At 32.8% G+C, this 18616-nt stretch overlaps 2 protein-coding genes across 2 annotated transcripts in view; one reads left to right on the forward strand and one right to left on the reverse strand.

Moving 5' to 3' along the window:
• Positions 1–1017: 1017 nt before the first annotated feature.
• Positions 1018–18616, reverse strand: part of LOC149534233 (nitroreductase family protein) — a 110619-nt gene continuing 93020 nt past the window's right edge. The window contains exon 5 of the transcript XR_016356925.1: positions 1018–1242. The gene's annotated coding sequence lies outside the window, so the exon portion shown is untranslated. The remainder of the gene's footprint in view (positions 1243–18616) is intronic.
• On the forward strand, positions 4260–7016 carry LOC149534234 (UDP-glycosyltransferase 82A1-like). The gene is made up of 2 exons (XM_089804809.1): positions 4260–4831; positions 5989–7016. Exons 1-2 carry the CDS (start codon positions 4300–4302, stop codon positions 6873–6875), a joined length of 1419 nt encoding a protein of 472 aa, XP_089660935.1. The 5' UTR covers positions 4260–4299; the 3' UTR covers positions 6876–7016.

Genomic DNA, 18616 nt, shown 5'->3' on the forward strand with positions numbered 1-18616 from the left:
ACTTAATAAATTGAATAATTTATTAAAGTTAATAGAAGAGGCTCTATTAATTAAATATTAAAATATTTTATTAATTGACTTGATAATTTTTTAAGTGTATACAAACACATTTACCATTTTAGGACTCACTAATTGGTTCTAAGTGATTTTAATATATAATAGGGGGTTGTAATGGGTCCTAACTGGTCCAAGGATCCCTTAGGAACCATCACAACCCCTTACCATGCATTTAGACCCATTAGGGCACATTAGAATGCATCAGTAGACCTTAGAGCACATTAAGGGATGTAGGGTACATTAATATGCTCTAATGTTCCCTAATGGGTCTTAATGTGTATTTTACTATTTAATTAGTCTAATAAGTAGGATAGTTTCTCTCATATTGGATATCCATTAAGCAATCATCAGGTTGACTTTAGGTTCATTTATCTATCAAACCCCATGGATATAGTCTTGAAATGGTGCAACAAAGCATATTCGTTAAGACACCATTGTTGCCATCACTATATTCTACTAAAAATGAACAAGTGTTTTCCAACAAGGTTGTGAGTCTTTCAATTTATTATGTTTTATCAGATTTTCAGTTATAAATAATAGAAGACATGTTTGAGTTTTAGTAGCTTACATAATTAATTCTAATTCTCTTGCCCAAGGGGGCCCACTCGATGAGTGAATATCTATAATTCTTAGTTGTGTAAAAGTTGTCTAGTTCTCTTTTATTCATGCAGCCAATAGGTAACAAAACCTATGATTGTTCATGTTGCCAAGGTGGGTAGAGTAGATACCTACCTAAAAACCTGACCCTACTAAGTAATTTGGAGTAGTTAAAACTATGATTTTTAGATAAGGATTACTTTCTAGTAATTTACTTATGTAACTTACTTCTGCATTATTCAATCTATTTCTAAAACAAGTCTCATCAAATTATTTATAACATAACGATCTTAACTAACTTCCTAAAATAACTAGACATCCCCAATTGGATAAGTTATAATAGTCAAACTCATTACAACCATGTTCAGAGAGAACAAATCTTTGCATTAAGTGTACTTGTAAGAAAAAATATAGTCGACATCAATTAGATTTTCTACCAGCTGGAATACTCCCACATTGACTTATTCACACTCAATAATGAGTACCAATAGTCAATCCTCCACTTTTTTGATTTTTTTTGACAAGTCCATAGATCTCATGGTGTTGGCTACCTTTGAGCTAGATTGTTGTCTATTCCTTGTCGTGTCCCTGCATGATTGACTTAGTCCGAGAATCAAGAGTTAGTAGTAAAAGTATACACCTCATTCAACACACATAATATTTATTAATTCATATGAATAGAATTAACAATCGTTCAATCCATTCTCGCAAGAAAAGAACTCATATGACTACAAGAACCCTTTCGCAGTTCAATCATTCATAGAAACATGAATAAAATAAAAGCGATTAGTTTAATCATGGATTTTTGCTATAATGAGAAAATTTTTTCCTAATGTCCAGACACAACACAAAACATATACTCAAGTGCTTTAGACCTATAATATTCCCAAGGGAATCCTTATAATGTCATGGTAAAATGTCAATTCCTAGACTATCAATGCTAGAAAATGATATAATATTAGGCCAAAAAATGGCTTCATCAATCCCCCTAACTTATTTTCTTCCTAGTCCTCTAGAAATTGAAAATTTATTGATCTTAACATTCATCCTGAAATCTCGTGGAACTCTGACTCACTCCAGCCTTAGCTAGGCTCCAATAGTAAGCCTTAGTCTCTCATATATTTTCTAAGAATTCCACTTCTTCTTCCATTTCATGGAAGTTTGCATCATATGTCATGCTAAACAAAGGTCATAACAAAAGTGGTGGCTAGAACTTCACGGGAAACCAATAGTTTTGTCTTGATCTATCCAATATGACATACCATGGGGCCCTTTGAGAAGCCACTATGTAGTTCCAATGAGAGTGTGGTTTCACTCTCTTCAAACTGCACACACATTATTCCACCATTACATTATTTCTCCTAACACCAACTATCATTCACTTACTATCATTATCCATATTCGATGTAAGCCTCTTTCCTTAATGGTTCAATTTGTGACATTGTTTCACGTGTAGCAAGTTTCAACTAATCATTATACTATTTTCAAGAATCATAATACTCATGCCCATTATGGAGTGACATGTAAATGTAAAAGTGCATAAAATGTAAACTCTAGTACAAGGAGGGCTTATGTATGCCCCCCTACTTATGATGACTATATACTAGTTGTAGACATCATAAGGATGAAAATCAATGATAACAAGAGATATGACCTAAAATGTGTGTGTGTGTGTGTGTGTGTGTGAGTGAGGGGGGACTGGGGGGGGGGAGAGAGAGAGAGAGAGAGAGAGAGAGAGAGAGAACATACTAAGGAGGGATAAAGGGTCTCAAAATGAAGTGCTTCCATTTTAAGATGGTACAAGGAATATGTGCATAAGCATCAAAACAAAAAATATGAAGAAATGCGTAATCATCTGGCTTACCTTTCCATATTTCATCAAGAATTTTATTAATCAAGATCAGTATAGGGAGATCTATGGATCAATAAAAAATATTATGTCAATAGCCTCACCACAAAATTTATGCTCCAAACCATAAGCTCTCAACATACATTTGGCTCGCTCCATAATGGTAGTGTTAATGCATTTAGCATCACCATTTTGCTATGGTGTCCTTGAAAGCATTAATTGTCTTATAATTTCATGATTTAATTAAACAAAACTCACCCCCATTATCTATTCTTAGATATTTAGTTGTTTGATGTTTTTTATTCTCTACCAAATCCCTAAACCTGATGAAATAAGAAACATTTTATATTTCTTCTTAAGAAGATAAATCCACACCTTATGGGAATAATCATTTATAAAGGAAACAAAATATGATGACCTCCAATAGATGTTACAAGGGATTCCCAAGCATCTAAATGAATTAAATCTAATACATCTTTTCTCTTCGTAGTACTTCTAGAAAAAACATAGTCTATTCTATTTCCTAGACAAGCAATGTGCACAAAAATTGAAAACTTTGAATTTATCACTTGGGAGAAGATTTTGATCTAACAATTTACCTTGAGACCTTGTTCACTCATATGGCCTAGCCTTTGATGTCAGGTTGTTATTGAGTCATGGGAGAGAGTTTTTCTTAAATGGAGAAGACTATCTTCAAGTTGCCTTGGATTCTTGGAGAGAAACTAGATCTTGCATGCTTTCTTTTAAACCTTGAATTTACTTGATTGCATGAATATTTGAAGCAAAATCTTGAATCTGATTTCTTGCCATTGATCTTGATTATTGAAACGAGGAGAGATAGAGTGTTTATATACAACCTCATCTCACATTTTGTGAATCAAATATAGAGAGCAGAAATCTAAGTTAACAAATCTTCCACTAATAATCAAGGACTGAGAATTATCTATCCTACCAAAGTCACCATGTGCATAGTATCCACCTCATCTTTTGGAGTGGCAAAAACCTTACACCAAACAAAACTTGCTTGTAGAATCGTTTAAGACTATTCAACTTTACCATCAAATCAATTTTTTTTTGACAATTTACCAAATTTTCAATTAAGTTATTCAAAGATTTTCCTATATCAATAAACTGAAATAAAAAATCATTTATATGCTACTTGTATATATGTCAAATCATCTAACCTATAAGATTTTTGGAAGAGTTGTAAAGATGTAAATTCTTTTCATTAAACCAACAGTTCTAAAGATACAGATTCTTTTCGTTAAACCAACGTTACAAAATCATGCCAGCACACCGCAGAGGAGGAAAAGAAATCGTGAAAGAATCAATGGTGGTGTGTACACGGCAAAATGGCAGTGGAAGTGAGGATCCCATGATAACGACTGAGAATCACCATGACTTAATCTATCTTTGTAGCCCCACTTGCTACTATGGATATAAAATTTGTCATCATGGGAAACATACAATGAACGTGTTATTTTTAATGCCGGAAAGAAACGTATAATTGGTAAGCAAGAGGAATCACAGTTTTGAACATGCAAGTGAGGACAAACGATGAAAGATGAACAAAAAGTTAATGAGAAGGAAGGTTCGATTGGTCACGTTGTGGTATTAAAAAATACCATGTCGGTTCTTTTTATGCATGGAGCAATCCGCCACCAACCCACCATGATTATAGAAATGTTCACTAATCACCCAGTGGTTTATTTTTTCACATGAATTTACTGTGTGTAATGCAGCTTGCACCACTGCGCCCATTTATATAAGGGAATCTGAGCCTGAAGTGAAATATAATGCATAGTTTTGTGAGAAAAAGAAGGGAGAAAATGTCAAGCAATAGGCCTCATGCAATTCTTGTCCCATTTCCCGTGCAAGGCCACATAAATCCAATGTTATGCTTGGCACATAATCTATCTTCCCATGGATTCATCGTCACTTTTGTTACCACTGAATTCAATCACTCTCGAACTTTGAATGGCTATAATGACAGTTATAGAAATGCTGAGAAAGGGAATGGTTGGATCGATTTTAGAGCCATTCCAGATGGTTTGCCGGAGGATGATGGGAGAACAGACTTCGCAAGATTGGCTCGTGTGACAGAGACAGCAATGCCTTCTTTTCTTCGTAGACTTGTGGAGGAGATCAACAATGAAGAAGTTGAGAAAGTTACGTGCATGGTAGCAGACTTCTTTACAGCATGGGCTTTGGACGTTGCGAACCACTTTATGCTTCAAACAGCTGCTTTCTGGCCCGGCCTCATAGCTGCTTATGCCATTATTTATGGCATGCCGGACTTAATATCGAGGGGAATCATACCACCCAACGGTACGCAGATAATTTTTCTAAGCATAATTTGTATTTTTATGTAATATATCTCATTTATCACGAATAAGTAGGAGATATATTGTAGTTTTGAGTTAAATTTAGGGGCTTATGTTTAATGAGTAGTAGTTCATAAGAACTCATCTTTAGTAGTAATGAATAGAACACTTATTGTATTTAGGTGATGCTCACTCGAAGTCATTGACAGGTGTTTAATGAATAGTGGTTCACAAGAATTTGTCTCTCATAAGAATGAATGGAACTGTTTGGTGGAATAGGAATAGGAAAATGGAAATACGTTTTCTATTTTCTGTTTGGTTCGTTAATTGGAATAGGGAATAAGAATACATATTCCCATTTTGCCTCTAAAATGAACTTATCCCCATTCTGAAAAATAGTTGTTATTGGAATAACCATTCCAATTCCCAATATTGCATTCCTATTCTCCATTCCTATGCCTGAACCAAATGGGCCATAGTTAGAGTGTGCATTATCTAGATGCAATGAGTGCTAAGTGTATCATTCATTCTTAAGAGATGGATTCACACAACTCATTAAACATGGGTCAACGAGTTTGACTCAAAAACTATACAGTTAAATCCTAATAGCAATATCACAATTTAACTTGCTATAGAAAATATCTCTTACCTATCAGTTGATGAGCCTAAGGGACTTTTGTAATGAATGGTTCATAAGGCACAACAGTTATGAAGGTTGTGCAAATGGGGTTGCGAGCAGAGTGGGTTTAACCATGGAGAAAATTTTGTAGTTAAGCACACTCAAGCTGGAGCGGTACTGGGATGGGTAACCTGTCGAGAAGTCCCATTGCTTTTCACCTCTATGAACATCACCTAAATCCAATGAGTGCTAAGTGTTCCATTTATTCTAATGAGAAACGGATTCTTGTGAATCCCTAATCATTAAACAGGGGTCAGTGAATTTGATTCAAAAACTACTTATATAGTAATATCACAATGATTTAAAGCTTTAATTGTTCAAATTTCAAGTTTAATTTAACGATCGGAAAAACGTAGAAAAAACTTTTTAAAAACCTTGCCATCCAATATAAAACTTCGTCGGAGGTCACTACCTTATTCAATCATGTTTATATACACATCCTCTGACTAATTGAGTCTCAAATCCACTGGTTAATGTTTCAGGCATTCCAAACGAACATGAACTGGTGAAGTACTTCAGCTGCATGCCAAACCTATCCTCGGCGAATCTTCCATGGCTGATTGGAAGCCGAGAAGACAGAGAATTTCGTTTTCAGTTCTGGCTCCGCAGCATCTCAAGATTCCGGCGGCTCAGATGGGTCCTCTGCAACTCATTCAACGCCCTCGAGCATTCCATAATCACCACACTTCCCAAAGAAGCAAGCATCTGCCCAGTAGGCCCTCTCCTCCCCCACAACACCACCACCAAGAAGATAAAGAAAGAAGAAGAGGAGATCAAAGATGGGTGTTTGCAATGGCTAGACAAACAATCCTTCGGGAGCGTAATATACGTATCATTCGGGAGCAGCATAATACTGAGAGAAAAACAAGTAAAGGCAGTAGCTTTGGCTCTAGAGAGCAGTGGAAGGCCATTTCTGTGGGTTGTGCGGGGAATAGAGAGGTTCATTTGTGAAGAATATTGGGAGGGGAACGGAGAAGGGAAAAGGTATTTGGTGTCGTGGGCTCCGCAGATAAGTGTGTTGTCACACAGGAGCGTGGGGTGCTTTGTGACGCACTGTGGATGGAACTCGACGTTGGAGAGCATAACAGCCGGCGTGCCCATGATTTGCTGGCCTTGTGTTGCTGATCAATTCCTCAACTGTGCGTATGTTGTGGACGTGTGGAAGATTGGATTGGGTTTGCGTGCAAATGATGAAGGAATCGTGGAAAGGGAGGAGATTGAGGAGTGCGTGGGAAGAATAATGGAGGCGGCCGAGATTCGGAGGAGGGCCCAGAAGCTCAAGGCGTGCGCCGTGAATGCTACAGCCGGATCTTCCTCCATTAACTTCACTGCTTTTTTGAATGCCATGAAAATGAGTGCGGGAGGATAATTATCATATCAGTTTTCTATAATCTATCCTGCTTTTGTTTACTAGTATTTGGGATCACACTTTGTGATTCTATTACTGGTATGCTAGAAAGTTGTGGAACAAAATTATCAAAATAATAAAATTATAGATTGTTTATGATTAGATTGACTGAAATAATATCAATATAGTTTTTTTTTTTTTTTTGATATGTCAGTATTAGGAGATTTTTACAATGGGTCAATTATAGTGGATATTGCTTTTAGATTTTGGTTGTGTATGTTTTCTATCAACATTTCATATCATAATCAAGTTGTGGATTTCAGGACCACTTGCTCTCTAATATTTGTAGCTTCTTAATTATCAGCATGATGTACAAACTCTTTTATATTATTACAAATCTATATAGGCCTTGTTGCCTTTTGTTAAAAAAAAAACATTTTATAATATATAATCATATTCTGTGATCTATTATTAACATAAAGAAAGAAACTATATGAGTATGTTTTTGCGCAATTGCAATTTCTTGCTATTTTATTATTAGGAAACTTCTAGAATCTATTAATCAAACAATATATATTATTTTTGGATTCTAATTTTATGTTATTTCTAGATTTTGATTGTGTATGTTTTCTAGTATTATCAACTTGAATGAAGAGAGTCACTAGCTTTTATGATCAGATTGATTGAAATTATGTGAATATGTTCTTGTTGTAATTTCTTGATATATCAGTACTAGGAGATTTCCACAATCCAACAATTAAAGAAGATGTCATCTTTTAAATTTAAATTCTATATATTTTTTAACAATATTTTCTATTACTCTTAGTTATCCATCATCAAAAAGAAGAAAGTCAATAGCTTTTATAATTCTGTTAACTCTCTTCACAGTGATGATAGATCACTTAGTATATTCTTAAACTTTAATATTAACAACATACAATCAAAATCCAAAAGTAACATCCTCTTTTCTTGATACTTCTTTATATAATTTAATCATTTAAATCAAAAAGAAAATAAATATATAAGATTTCTTTTAACCTATACTAAATGGAAAATATATTATATAAAGTGAACGTAATAGAAAAATAATGATTTATAGAATTAGAAGATATCAATTTTCAAATTAATTATTTCTAACTATATTTTAAATAAAATAAAAGGCAAGATTGCTAGATAGGATTTATAGAAATATCTTATGTTTTAAGATATATTAGATATATACTTCTTTGGGATCTTGGAGGAGTTTTTTCACTAAATCATATAAAGTAAAAGAGTAGTGATGATTTTGATTATCTTCTATAATAAATGGTTATATGAGAACAAGCTAAATATTATTGATTATTTTGATTGGTTTTTTTATGTTAGGTCATGAAAACAACTTAAGTGATATATAAAATAAATACATATTTATTTTGTATTTTTAACAAGATTTTTTTTGAAGTATAAAAATTGAAATGAAAGTTTTTAAAATTATCGTGATATGCTTTTGTAAGAAAACTATTTTTATAATATAAATCATTTTGATTCTTCATTGTATAAGATTGAAGTACCTATATTTTAAATAAATTTTATTAATTAATTATATAAAATAAAAGATTAATATTAGTTTTCATCACAATAATATATTTTCAATTTTAAAATTATCTTGATGAATAATTATTAAAAAACAAATTGAAAAATATGGATCATTTTAGTTGTTTCTCATACAAGATAATGAAGACTGTACAATTGATTTTTAAATAAGTATACGTGTATCTATTAATTAATAATAATTACACATTAAAAAAAATGAAAACAAATTTAATTAATAATAATTAAATATATTAAATATGGTCTTGCTTAAATGGTTCCTACCATTAACATGGAATTGTAAAATATTTGTACTTCAATCAAGAATCTATGGGTTCCTTTCAAGGCTTGATTCTCTTATACTGATACACATGAGAGATTAGGGGCAATCATTGTCAAAATCTAGTGTATGACCTTTATATGGAGACTAATCGTCATGTTAGTCATTAAACTAAGTGATGGGTCATTACGTATCATTCAAAAGAAAATTTGGAGCTTGACTAAAACATATTCCTAAAGTATTTTGTTGTGCTTAAGATTATTGCATCACACGTATTGTTTTTGTTGTTATATGTGATCGCCCTACCTATTACTTAGATATTCTTTTTAGCTCACTAGTAAACATATTTTTAATATTTTAGTATTAAAGAATTTTCATTTTTTACATTAAAGCTTTTTAATAATGTTATATAAGATGGAACTACTTTGCTCAAACTATTATCATTTAGACATCGTTAAGTGCACCAATATGATATGTTTAAAATAGTTATCACTCACTCAAAAAAATCTTAAAATACTAATAACTCAATTGAATTATGGCTTGGCAAATGACCAAGCCTAGATTCAAAAAACTCATACAGTTTTTATTAGAACAAAAACATTATCATGTTTAATGAATAATAAAATTTTGTTTTTTCTTGTTGCCATAAATATCATTTTAACCCTTGGTCACAGACTAAAAGTGACAATAAGAAGCCAAAAAAATATAGAACTCAATTGTTTTTTCCTTAACATAGCATAAGTTTAGCATTTACAACAAATTTTCACTATGTCATGTTGTCCCATAGGTTAGTCTCCCTGAAATAATGTTTTTTCAACATTTAATTGTAATATTAAAATTGTTGATTGATTTTTATTTTAATTAAATTAATGGAAAAGTTTCAAAATACTAGTCCCCCAAAGAACACACAACAATAAGAGCTTGAAGAGAGTTACCCTCCATCTCCTCCAATAGAACTTGTACAAACCACACATGAGGGTAATTTAAGTAGTTGTTACAAAGTACAACCCAAATTTCTCGATTAGTGAGTATGTTGAGGAACTTTAAGCATAAGCATCATTCATCCCTTTTCATAGAATTAGAATCAATGACCAATAACTTGTCAATTATGTATCCAAACAAGTTACAAAATAGGGTACATATAGCGATAGACATTGTGTGGTCTATTCTACTAAACTGTCATATGATGGGGCAACAAAAAAGTGATAAGTAAAGAAGATATATGTGCCATTTTCACTAATCCTAAAACCACTAATACATTACCTCTTGATTGAAATAATTTTTCTATAAATTAGTTTAATCGCATTGGGCTCAAAATAATTTTTGAGATAGGTGGTATATGGTCTTTTGCAACTAATCACCCATTAACAATTATGAGGTTCTATTATTATTTTTAGTATATCATCTTCTGAAACTAACCATCCATTAATAATTATGAGGTTCCATTTTATTTTTCTAAGGAAATTATATTTTGAGTTTAACCTCGATGAGCGAGACATGATGGAGTTATAGGGTAGATGTAGGGGATCAACCTAGGTTAGAAACTTAAAGAATATTAGACCCCTAAGTAAACCCCCATAATTGCATATACATCTCTAGTACTTAAATCTAAGGTTCACATCACAGTCTCAATAGCCATGAGGTAGTATATGGAGGTACATGATCTTCAGGAAGCTATGTTATTGACTTATCTTAGATCGTTTAACATGGCACATATTTAGTAGAGCCTCTCCAATCACTAGTAGATTTGGTGTTAATTTTTGACCTTGTTCGATTTTTTATTTGACTTTAACTTTTTTTTTGTTAAGCTCCCAAGTTGGTTGAAAATTCGACCAACATGAGTTTGTTTGGTAAAAATTTCGACCAACATGGATTATAAACAAAAAAAAAAGTGAAAAGTGTATAGGAGGAGGGATTTTCACTACATTTGTTCACTTGTGGGCATGAGAGGAGGGATGCAGGATTTCGAACGCAAATTTCTATGGTAAGTCATCGACCCGATGCCATTTTGAACACAAGTGAATGTAAAAGGATGCAGGATTTTGAATGCAAGTTGTAGGAGGCTATAAGTTGCAGGAGGTAGAAAGCAAGTGAATGCCGAACTCTCAAGTGAATGGTAGAAAGCAAGTGAATGCATAAAACCCTCATTTCGAACCAAAGCCAAACTTTGGCAGTCATGAAATGAAAAAAAAGAGAGCTTGAGTGAAAAAAACTATAACCCTACGGATTTACCAACTCATACCTATGGATCGGTGCCTCTTATATATTTTGATTCTTATGCCAGATCTCATATTATTTTTCATTTTAGGAGCTCCTATAGGCATTTTAGTGTTGAGCAAGTTTCAAGCCACATTCAAAATAACAATCTTTTTTTGTTTTGTTTTTATCTTGGTTTGATTGTCTTTTATATCATTATTTGAAGTTTGGAAATTATTAGACTACATTTCAATTTTGGGTCTGAAGATTTGTTAGAAAATGTGGCTTATGTTTAAACAGTAAGTGATTGCTTTCTCATCACAGTGTTCCACCTAATTTTACTTCTCATCACAGTGTTGATGGTTTTGTGTATAGAAGCTCAGATGTTAGAAACCATACAAGTATAGTACAGGTAATAGGGAGAGTATGAAGATAAAATGATTGTTTATTATGTTTTTGTAGTATAAACTTTAATCAAGATAGTAAGAGCTTCTCTAGAGGATTAATATATCACACTATTCATTCTTTATATGTATAGGTTATTCATGAAAACAAAATGGTTCATGACAAGAAAGTTGATGCCCCGCCCCACCTGATATATGTAGCTAGAGAGAAATGCCCCAAGGTTAGCCATCATTATAAGGTTGGGGCCATTAATGTCATGGTTAGTAGATTTTTGTTTCTAAATCTTTCTAGAACTTATTTATAAAGATTCTGGTATAAATTGTGATTGAAAAAGTTTTTGAATAATTGTTTGAAAATTTTAATAGTAATGTCAACTATGAAGAATACCATGAAATATATAATATTGTACTGTCAACTATGGTAGGTTTTGATGGTAGTGAAATATATATAGTTTCTTAACATGATTTTTACTAATTTGATGTGGTGTTGGGTTTTCAAGCAAGAGTCTCAACGTTAATGACACATGCTCCTTTCACACTAAATCTGGATAGCGATATGCATGTTAATGATTGCAAAGCTATACAACATGCTATGTATTTTTCCCTTGAATGTAAATCAGAGAAAGAATGTGTTTTTGTTCAATTCTGTCAAGTGTTCCATGGAAGTATCAAGGATGATCCCTTTGGAAACCAGTTGAAAATACTCGTAGAAGTAAGAAATAATTTAATATCTTTTATGAACTAATTATTCAAGAGCTCTATAACAATTTTGGCCAAGTTATTACATGATTATAGATGTAACAATGGAGATGTTGGGTGTATGCAGATTATTGGGAAGGGATCAAATGCACTCCATGGCCCTCTTTATGGAGGAAACAACTACTTTCATAGAAAAAAGTGCTTGTACGGGTTGCCATCTGAGATTGATCAACACCATAGGAAAGGAAGTGAAAGGAAAAGACAAGGTAATAGCAAATCTTTGGCATTAAATTGGTTTAGAGATTGAAGTTTAGTATATGGCATTCAAATATTTCACATGAAATAATGATATACATTACTAAATGTCTTTTAATATCTTAATGTTCATAATAGTATTGTATATTAACATTAAATGTTTAATTGTTTTTATATTTAGGTGTAATCTTGATATCTTTGTTGATTTTTTTTGTTATTGACTGTTTGTTGTGTACTAATAGCATTATAAAACTATGGAAGTCCTTTGGAAAACTCCTTGGACCTAATTAAAAATATATATAATTTCAATCTTATTTGAAGCAAGCTTTCTAGAAGTTACTTTTATAGTTGTACACCACTTTATTTTCAAGTGCACAACAAATATAGTGTCTAGTAAATGTTTTAGGCAATATGATAAGGACTCATCTTTTTGACTTTATTTTATTTACTAAGATTTTATTACACTCGATCATGTTTTAATTTATTGTTTTTTAAGAAGCTTCATTTGATAATGCATTATTATCTTTTATTAAATAAAATCTATTTATAGAAAATAAAATTTGAGGAACAGTCATGTTGGCATGTGGTTGGAATAGTGATTCATAAAAGGCTTATAAATTATTTTTTATAAACCCTTTAAATATTCAATCAATAACATGTATGTTGTTGCCTAAGTAGAGATTCTAGACTTTGCATCATCTTGTTTGTCTGAGGTGTTGAGGAAAGCATTTGGAGAATCCCATGCCCTAGTTGAAGTAGTCTGGGCTATACTAAGTGACATTCCATGCAATAGACATACCCTTCCTTCCCTAGTTACAGAGGAAGCTTTGAATGTTTCTAGTTGCAGCTATGAAACCAAAACTGCTTGGGGCAAAGTGGTAGAAGATGCATAACCTTGTTTTTTTCTTAAAAATAATTCCTACTAAAAGATTGCCCATAATCTTATATTAATCTTATCATATGTCCACGATCCATTTGAAATGTAAATTTTTGTTTTTGGATTTGATTGTGTATTTTTTTTAGCATCATTTTTTTGGATCGCACTCCACAATCCATCATTGAGATAAGAAAAAGAAAGAATGGAAAAGTGAAATATGCAAACCAATCCTCTTTTTCTTTTCATTTCCCTTTGGTTGGTCTTGGTCAGTATATTTCACTTTTTAATGCATTCTCTCATCGTGATGATAGATCATGAAGCGTGTTCGAAAACATTGATGCTAAAAAATTGTACACAATCAAATCCAAACACAAAAATTTACATATCACCTTACATATTAGATATTTGATGCAACCCACAAAAATCTTTCATAGCATAGATGCTAACTCACTTTTGACTGGTTGCAGGTGGGATGGATGTATGGATCTACGATTAAGGATGTTATGACAGGAATGAAGATTCATAGTCTAGGTTGGCATTCCAATAGTGTCCAACCAGAGGAGCTAGTTTTCATGGGATGTGCAGCAACCACTAGTCCAAAGACCCTTGTTCAGTAGAAGAGATGGGCAACAGGACTACTTGAAATATTTGTAAGTAAACTTTGTCCTTTCATTGGACTCATTAGAGGCATTAGCCTGAGGCGGAGGATGCTTTATACTTATTTCTGTCTATGGGTTGTTTGGTCAGTATAAGTTATCTACTATGCCTTACTTCCTACCATAAGTCTACTATATCATAAATCATTCATGCCCAAGGTTAGTTAAATTTTATTTTATATTAATATCATCTTATCTGTCCAAATTGAAACACACTATCAACCTATTAGCCACTGGTCTCATCATATGGTTGTGGCATGAATAATATATTTTGTGTTTTGATTCAAATCATCTTTACGAAAAAATAAGTTTTGAAAAAGGAAGTCAATTTTGACTATTTAACAATTAGACCTTAGCGTGTGATGCTTAAGCCACCCATTTGATTCATTGAGTTGGTGCATCTTTAATCACATTACTAAATGAGTCTATGATTTTAGATGGACCACCCAAACAAGTCAAATCATAGAATGTGCTGCTTAAATTATATCATAAAGATCGGCAATGAACCACTTGAACAAGTCAAATATTAGAATGTGTTGTTTAAACTATATCAAAAAGGTGAACTCATTTTTATTTACAGATTTGTATATCATAATTTTCATTTTTTAATGCTAGCTTTACTGCTAATGCATATCACAAAGGTTTCTTTCAAATTGCACTAGCACTCTTTGTTTCAGTCTATAAATATCAGCTTGTGTAGTACATTCTTCTTGCGTGTTTTGTGAGAGAGTGGTGGAATAACCAATTCATGTGGCTCATTGTGTGCACATTTTCATGGTTCGTTGCATTGTTTGATGTTGTAGTGAAGTTGTTGGGATTGTCTAAGACAATATTTGTTGTGACTCCAAATGGGTCAGAGGAAGAAGAGAATGGTGGTGAGAGCAAGTTTACATTTGATTCCTTTGCATTGTTCATCATACCAAATACAATATTATTATTAAACTTAGCAGGCCTTTCTTGGAACATTGTTTTAATTGTGGGCAGTGTCGATGAGATCAAAGAGAGATCTTTTGCAGAGTATTTGTGCAGTGTTTGTGTAGTCATAAATCTCTAGCCGTTTGTGAAAGGATTGGTTAGAAAGGGGAAGAGAAGCATTCCTTGGAGTGTTCTCATAAAATCTTGTGCTTTGGCTATTTTCATTTATGCTACACTGGCTTAATTCAGTTAAGGGCATTTTTCGTATCTACCAATCTCACTTATTTAAATTGTATGGATCTTCCTAGAAATATTCTTCTATCATGGAATGATTTATCTTTCATCCTTTCTAGTGAGGAACTCTTCTTCCGTTAACAATGTGTATATAGTTTTGTACCATTTCTAAATATATATTTGTGGTCCACTAAATTCTTCGAATAAGAGCATTTAGAAAATGACAATCTTTATAATTCAAATTTAAGTTTGAGAGGCTCTAGGTACTTGATAAGTATGTTGTATGTGGAAATTACAATTGATTGTCATTTCCCCCTTGTGAACATTTTTGCAGTTCCTTTCTCAACGGTAGACATGCAATATTGTTTTCTATGTTACTTGTGTAGGTCTCTTGTAGGCATTTTTTTATATGCTTGACATGATATTTTATTTTAAAATATAAATAGCTTCTCTTCATTTTTTGTATCCATGCTAAAATATTTTTCTACTTTCAATATATAAAATGTCAACAATTTAAAATGTAAATTTCAGATGATAAGTTGTTTTCTTTGAGTATTTTGTTAATTGTGAAGTAATCTCATATAACTTTTAAGGATTTTTTTATAACTAACTAAGCATCTTCCTTTTTCTATTTGATTACAGGAAGGTGGCTTCTCAAAGCGAGATGGTAAAAATTTGCACTTTACTATTATTTGATTACTTAATAGCTAATGTATCTCTTAAGTCTCATATTAAAACATACTCCATGTAAAGTACAATATGATCTAAACCCAAAAGCCTTCCCCTTTGTTTATTCTAGATTGGGATGCCTGCAGGTATGTTGAATGCAAAGATAATACTCCTATGACTTCACGTTTGATGCCCTATTGTATGAAGTGCATGTATATGCAATAATTGTAGACACTTTACCTAGATTTTTTTAAAACTTTTCTAATATCTTTGTTAGGTATATGAAGATACCCATGGAGCCCAATGCTTGTAAGCGAACCTTTTTTTATTAATGATTCTTGATGCAATACAAATATACTTGAACTCTTGAGATAACTAACTAATATAAGTTGTAGCTATCTTATTATTCTCAAGAATACTACAAGCATTCAATCTATTAGGAATTCAGTGTCTAGTTAAAAGTTAAAACTATATGCATGGCTCTCTATAGGTGCATTGTATCCCTTAATACTATATTATTAATATAAATTATAAATGTGGATCTATACCGAGACATTATTTTGTTTCTTTAGTTTCCTGCAACAGTATGATATTAATTCCTTTTAGATCAACAACTTTGTATAAAAGCTAGACAAGTCAATGTTGTTTGAAATCTGATTGAAAAGATCATTGTTGAAGATCAAAGAGGGAGATTGTTGTAAAGAAGAAAGTCGGTTGATAAAGAATGTTTTCAATCATTGTTTTGTCATTGATGTCAAACCTACTATTTGCTGGAATGACAATTTCTTATAAGATCCAAGTACTATCACTTAGTTGATTGATGAAGAGGATTTGATCAACAAGATGTAACAAGAGCACCTAAGGGAAAGGTTGAGTTATGGTTTTGTAATGAAGTGTAAGGATCAGTTAAGACAATGGTTAGATGATGTATTGATACTATACTTGAAGATACAGATGTTGGCCACACTTAGAAACTTTAGAAGTATAAGTTGTAACAAAGTTGACTGCAAATCTTAACTAAGTTCATCAGTGAGTGCCGAGCAAGCTAGTTAGAGCCGAGCAAATTTTCAGTTATAGCTAAGCAATTGTAAAATCTAGTGTGTGCCGAGTGATATAGAAGGTGCCGAGCAAACAGAAAACTTAATGGATGCTAAGTGAATCCACAGTAGGTGTCGAGCATCAATAAAATGTAGTTGATGCCGAGTAACTCAGTATGTGTCAAGCACCAGAATTTCAATAGTGTCGAGCTGTTGCATTATTGGAAAAGTCAAAGATTCGCTAGATCTGAGCCGACAAAGTTGTTACATTGAATTTTGTGAACCAGTTCAAGGATAAGGATGATGAGCTAGAGGCACAAAATTTTATGAAAATTGTTTTTGAGCAAATTCAAGAGGATTCTTCAAGATGTTTCTAGAAGGAGCAAAATATGGGTTAGATTCAAGCAATCCTAACTAATCCATCCGCACTGAAATTGAAAGAGGGAAGAATCAAGCGGGAAAGAGAATTCCAGACTTCTATTTAAGGAGTCACGGGCCAAGAAGCAAGCGTTGCTAGTGTGCCAAATTGTGAAGTGGTTTAAGGGTGTCAAGAAGAAGGCATCAAAGAGAAGGAAGAACAGAGCACAGAGACTCTGCTTCAATAAGTGGTCAGAAAGAGAGTATTGCACTCATACATTAAGAATGGAAACTCAAGGAGATAAAGCTTGAGAGGAGAACAAGTTGTCAAAGCTGCAGAGAATAAAAGCCAGGCAAAATGTTATGAGTTGAAGAGTGATCTGAGATTTGCAAGATAAGTTGTGAATTGTAATCAAGTCAAAACCCTTTATTGTTACTCTCTAGCAATTGTATTAGTTAGGGTTAAATCCTATGGACTTAGGTTGGTTCAATAGCCATTTGTAAATCCTTTAATAGGGTGGCATTCCAAGTGAATGTTCTAAAGTCCTCTAACCAGGCCCACTTCTTACAAGGTGGATAAATCCTTTAACCAAGTCACATTTAATAGTGTGTTGTAGCCTTTAACAGGGCAGGCCTTTCACAAGACATTACTTCAAAAGAGTGAGAATTGAGTAGCATGTTACTGGTGGTTTTTCCCAAATTGGGTTTCCACATTAATCACTGTGTTATGTGTTGATCTTTCATGTGTTATGCTTGCATGTTGATTTACAGTAACTTGCTAAGTAGGAAAGTTTAAAGCTTGGATGAATGAGTAGTTGAATGGGCTCACTACACTTAGTGAAAAGTTTGAATTGGACATTTGGACCCTAAATAACTGATTCACCCCCTCCCCCCCCCCCCCCCCCCAACCCCCCCACTTCAGTTATTCTCAAGCATTTCTAACAAATGTATACAACAATCATGTTATTTAGGAATCATGTCTGAAAAAGATAGCGATAGAAAAACTACTTACAACAACAAGTAAAGAGGTGTCATAGAGTATTAGGCTCTAGTCTGCATCATAGTGAAGAACACATAGAATAACCTGGGTGTGGCAGGATACTTCTCGTAGTTTTGTTCCTACGATTTGAGTCTGATCATCCTCACATGTAGAAAGAAATTTGTATTATGCATCTACAATAATGTTCCATGTAGAATAACTTGAATTTTGCCCTCAATCTAAAAGATCTAAAAGGATCAAAGGTTGTGAGCAACCAATAATTTCTAAAGGCTATATAAAATTATATAATTGGTTACAGAAATTCACTAGTTCACCCTTGATTTTATTCAAATTTGAACTCCTTTACACTACAATTTATTAATGAACACCTTATACATTAATAGAGGAAGGTAATATATAAAATTATCCACACCCAAGTCTACACCCTTGGTTTTATTCGAATTTGAACTCCTTTACACTAGAATTTATAATGAACACCTTATACATTGATAAAGGAAGTTAATAGATAATATTATCCACACCCAAGTCTGATATGATTTAAGGTAATCTATTTTGAGCACTAGTTCAATATTGAGAGTTGACAAGAGTATGAAGCTGTTGTTTTGGATATAATT

Source organism: Cupressus sempervirens, chromosome 10 (assembly GCF_028749045.1).
Source record: "Cupressus sempervirens isolate cs-2001-9-10 chromosome 10, ASM2874904v1, whole genome shotgun sequence".
NCBI classification, from domain to species: Eukaryota; Viridiplantae; Streptophyta; class Pinopsida; order Cupressales; family Cupressaceae; genus Cupressus; species Cupressus sempervirens.

Coding starts and splice junctions, on each gene's coding strand:
- LOC149534234 (XM_089804809.1), top strand. CDS start 4,300: ATGCATAGTTTTGTGAGAAAAAGAAGGGAGAAAATGTCAAGCAATAGG. Junction 4,832..5,988: donor GGGAATCATACCACCCAACG/GTACGCAGATAA, acceptor TTAATGTTTCAG/GCATTCCAAACGAACATGAA.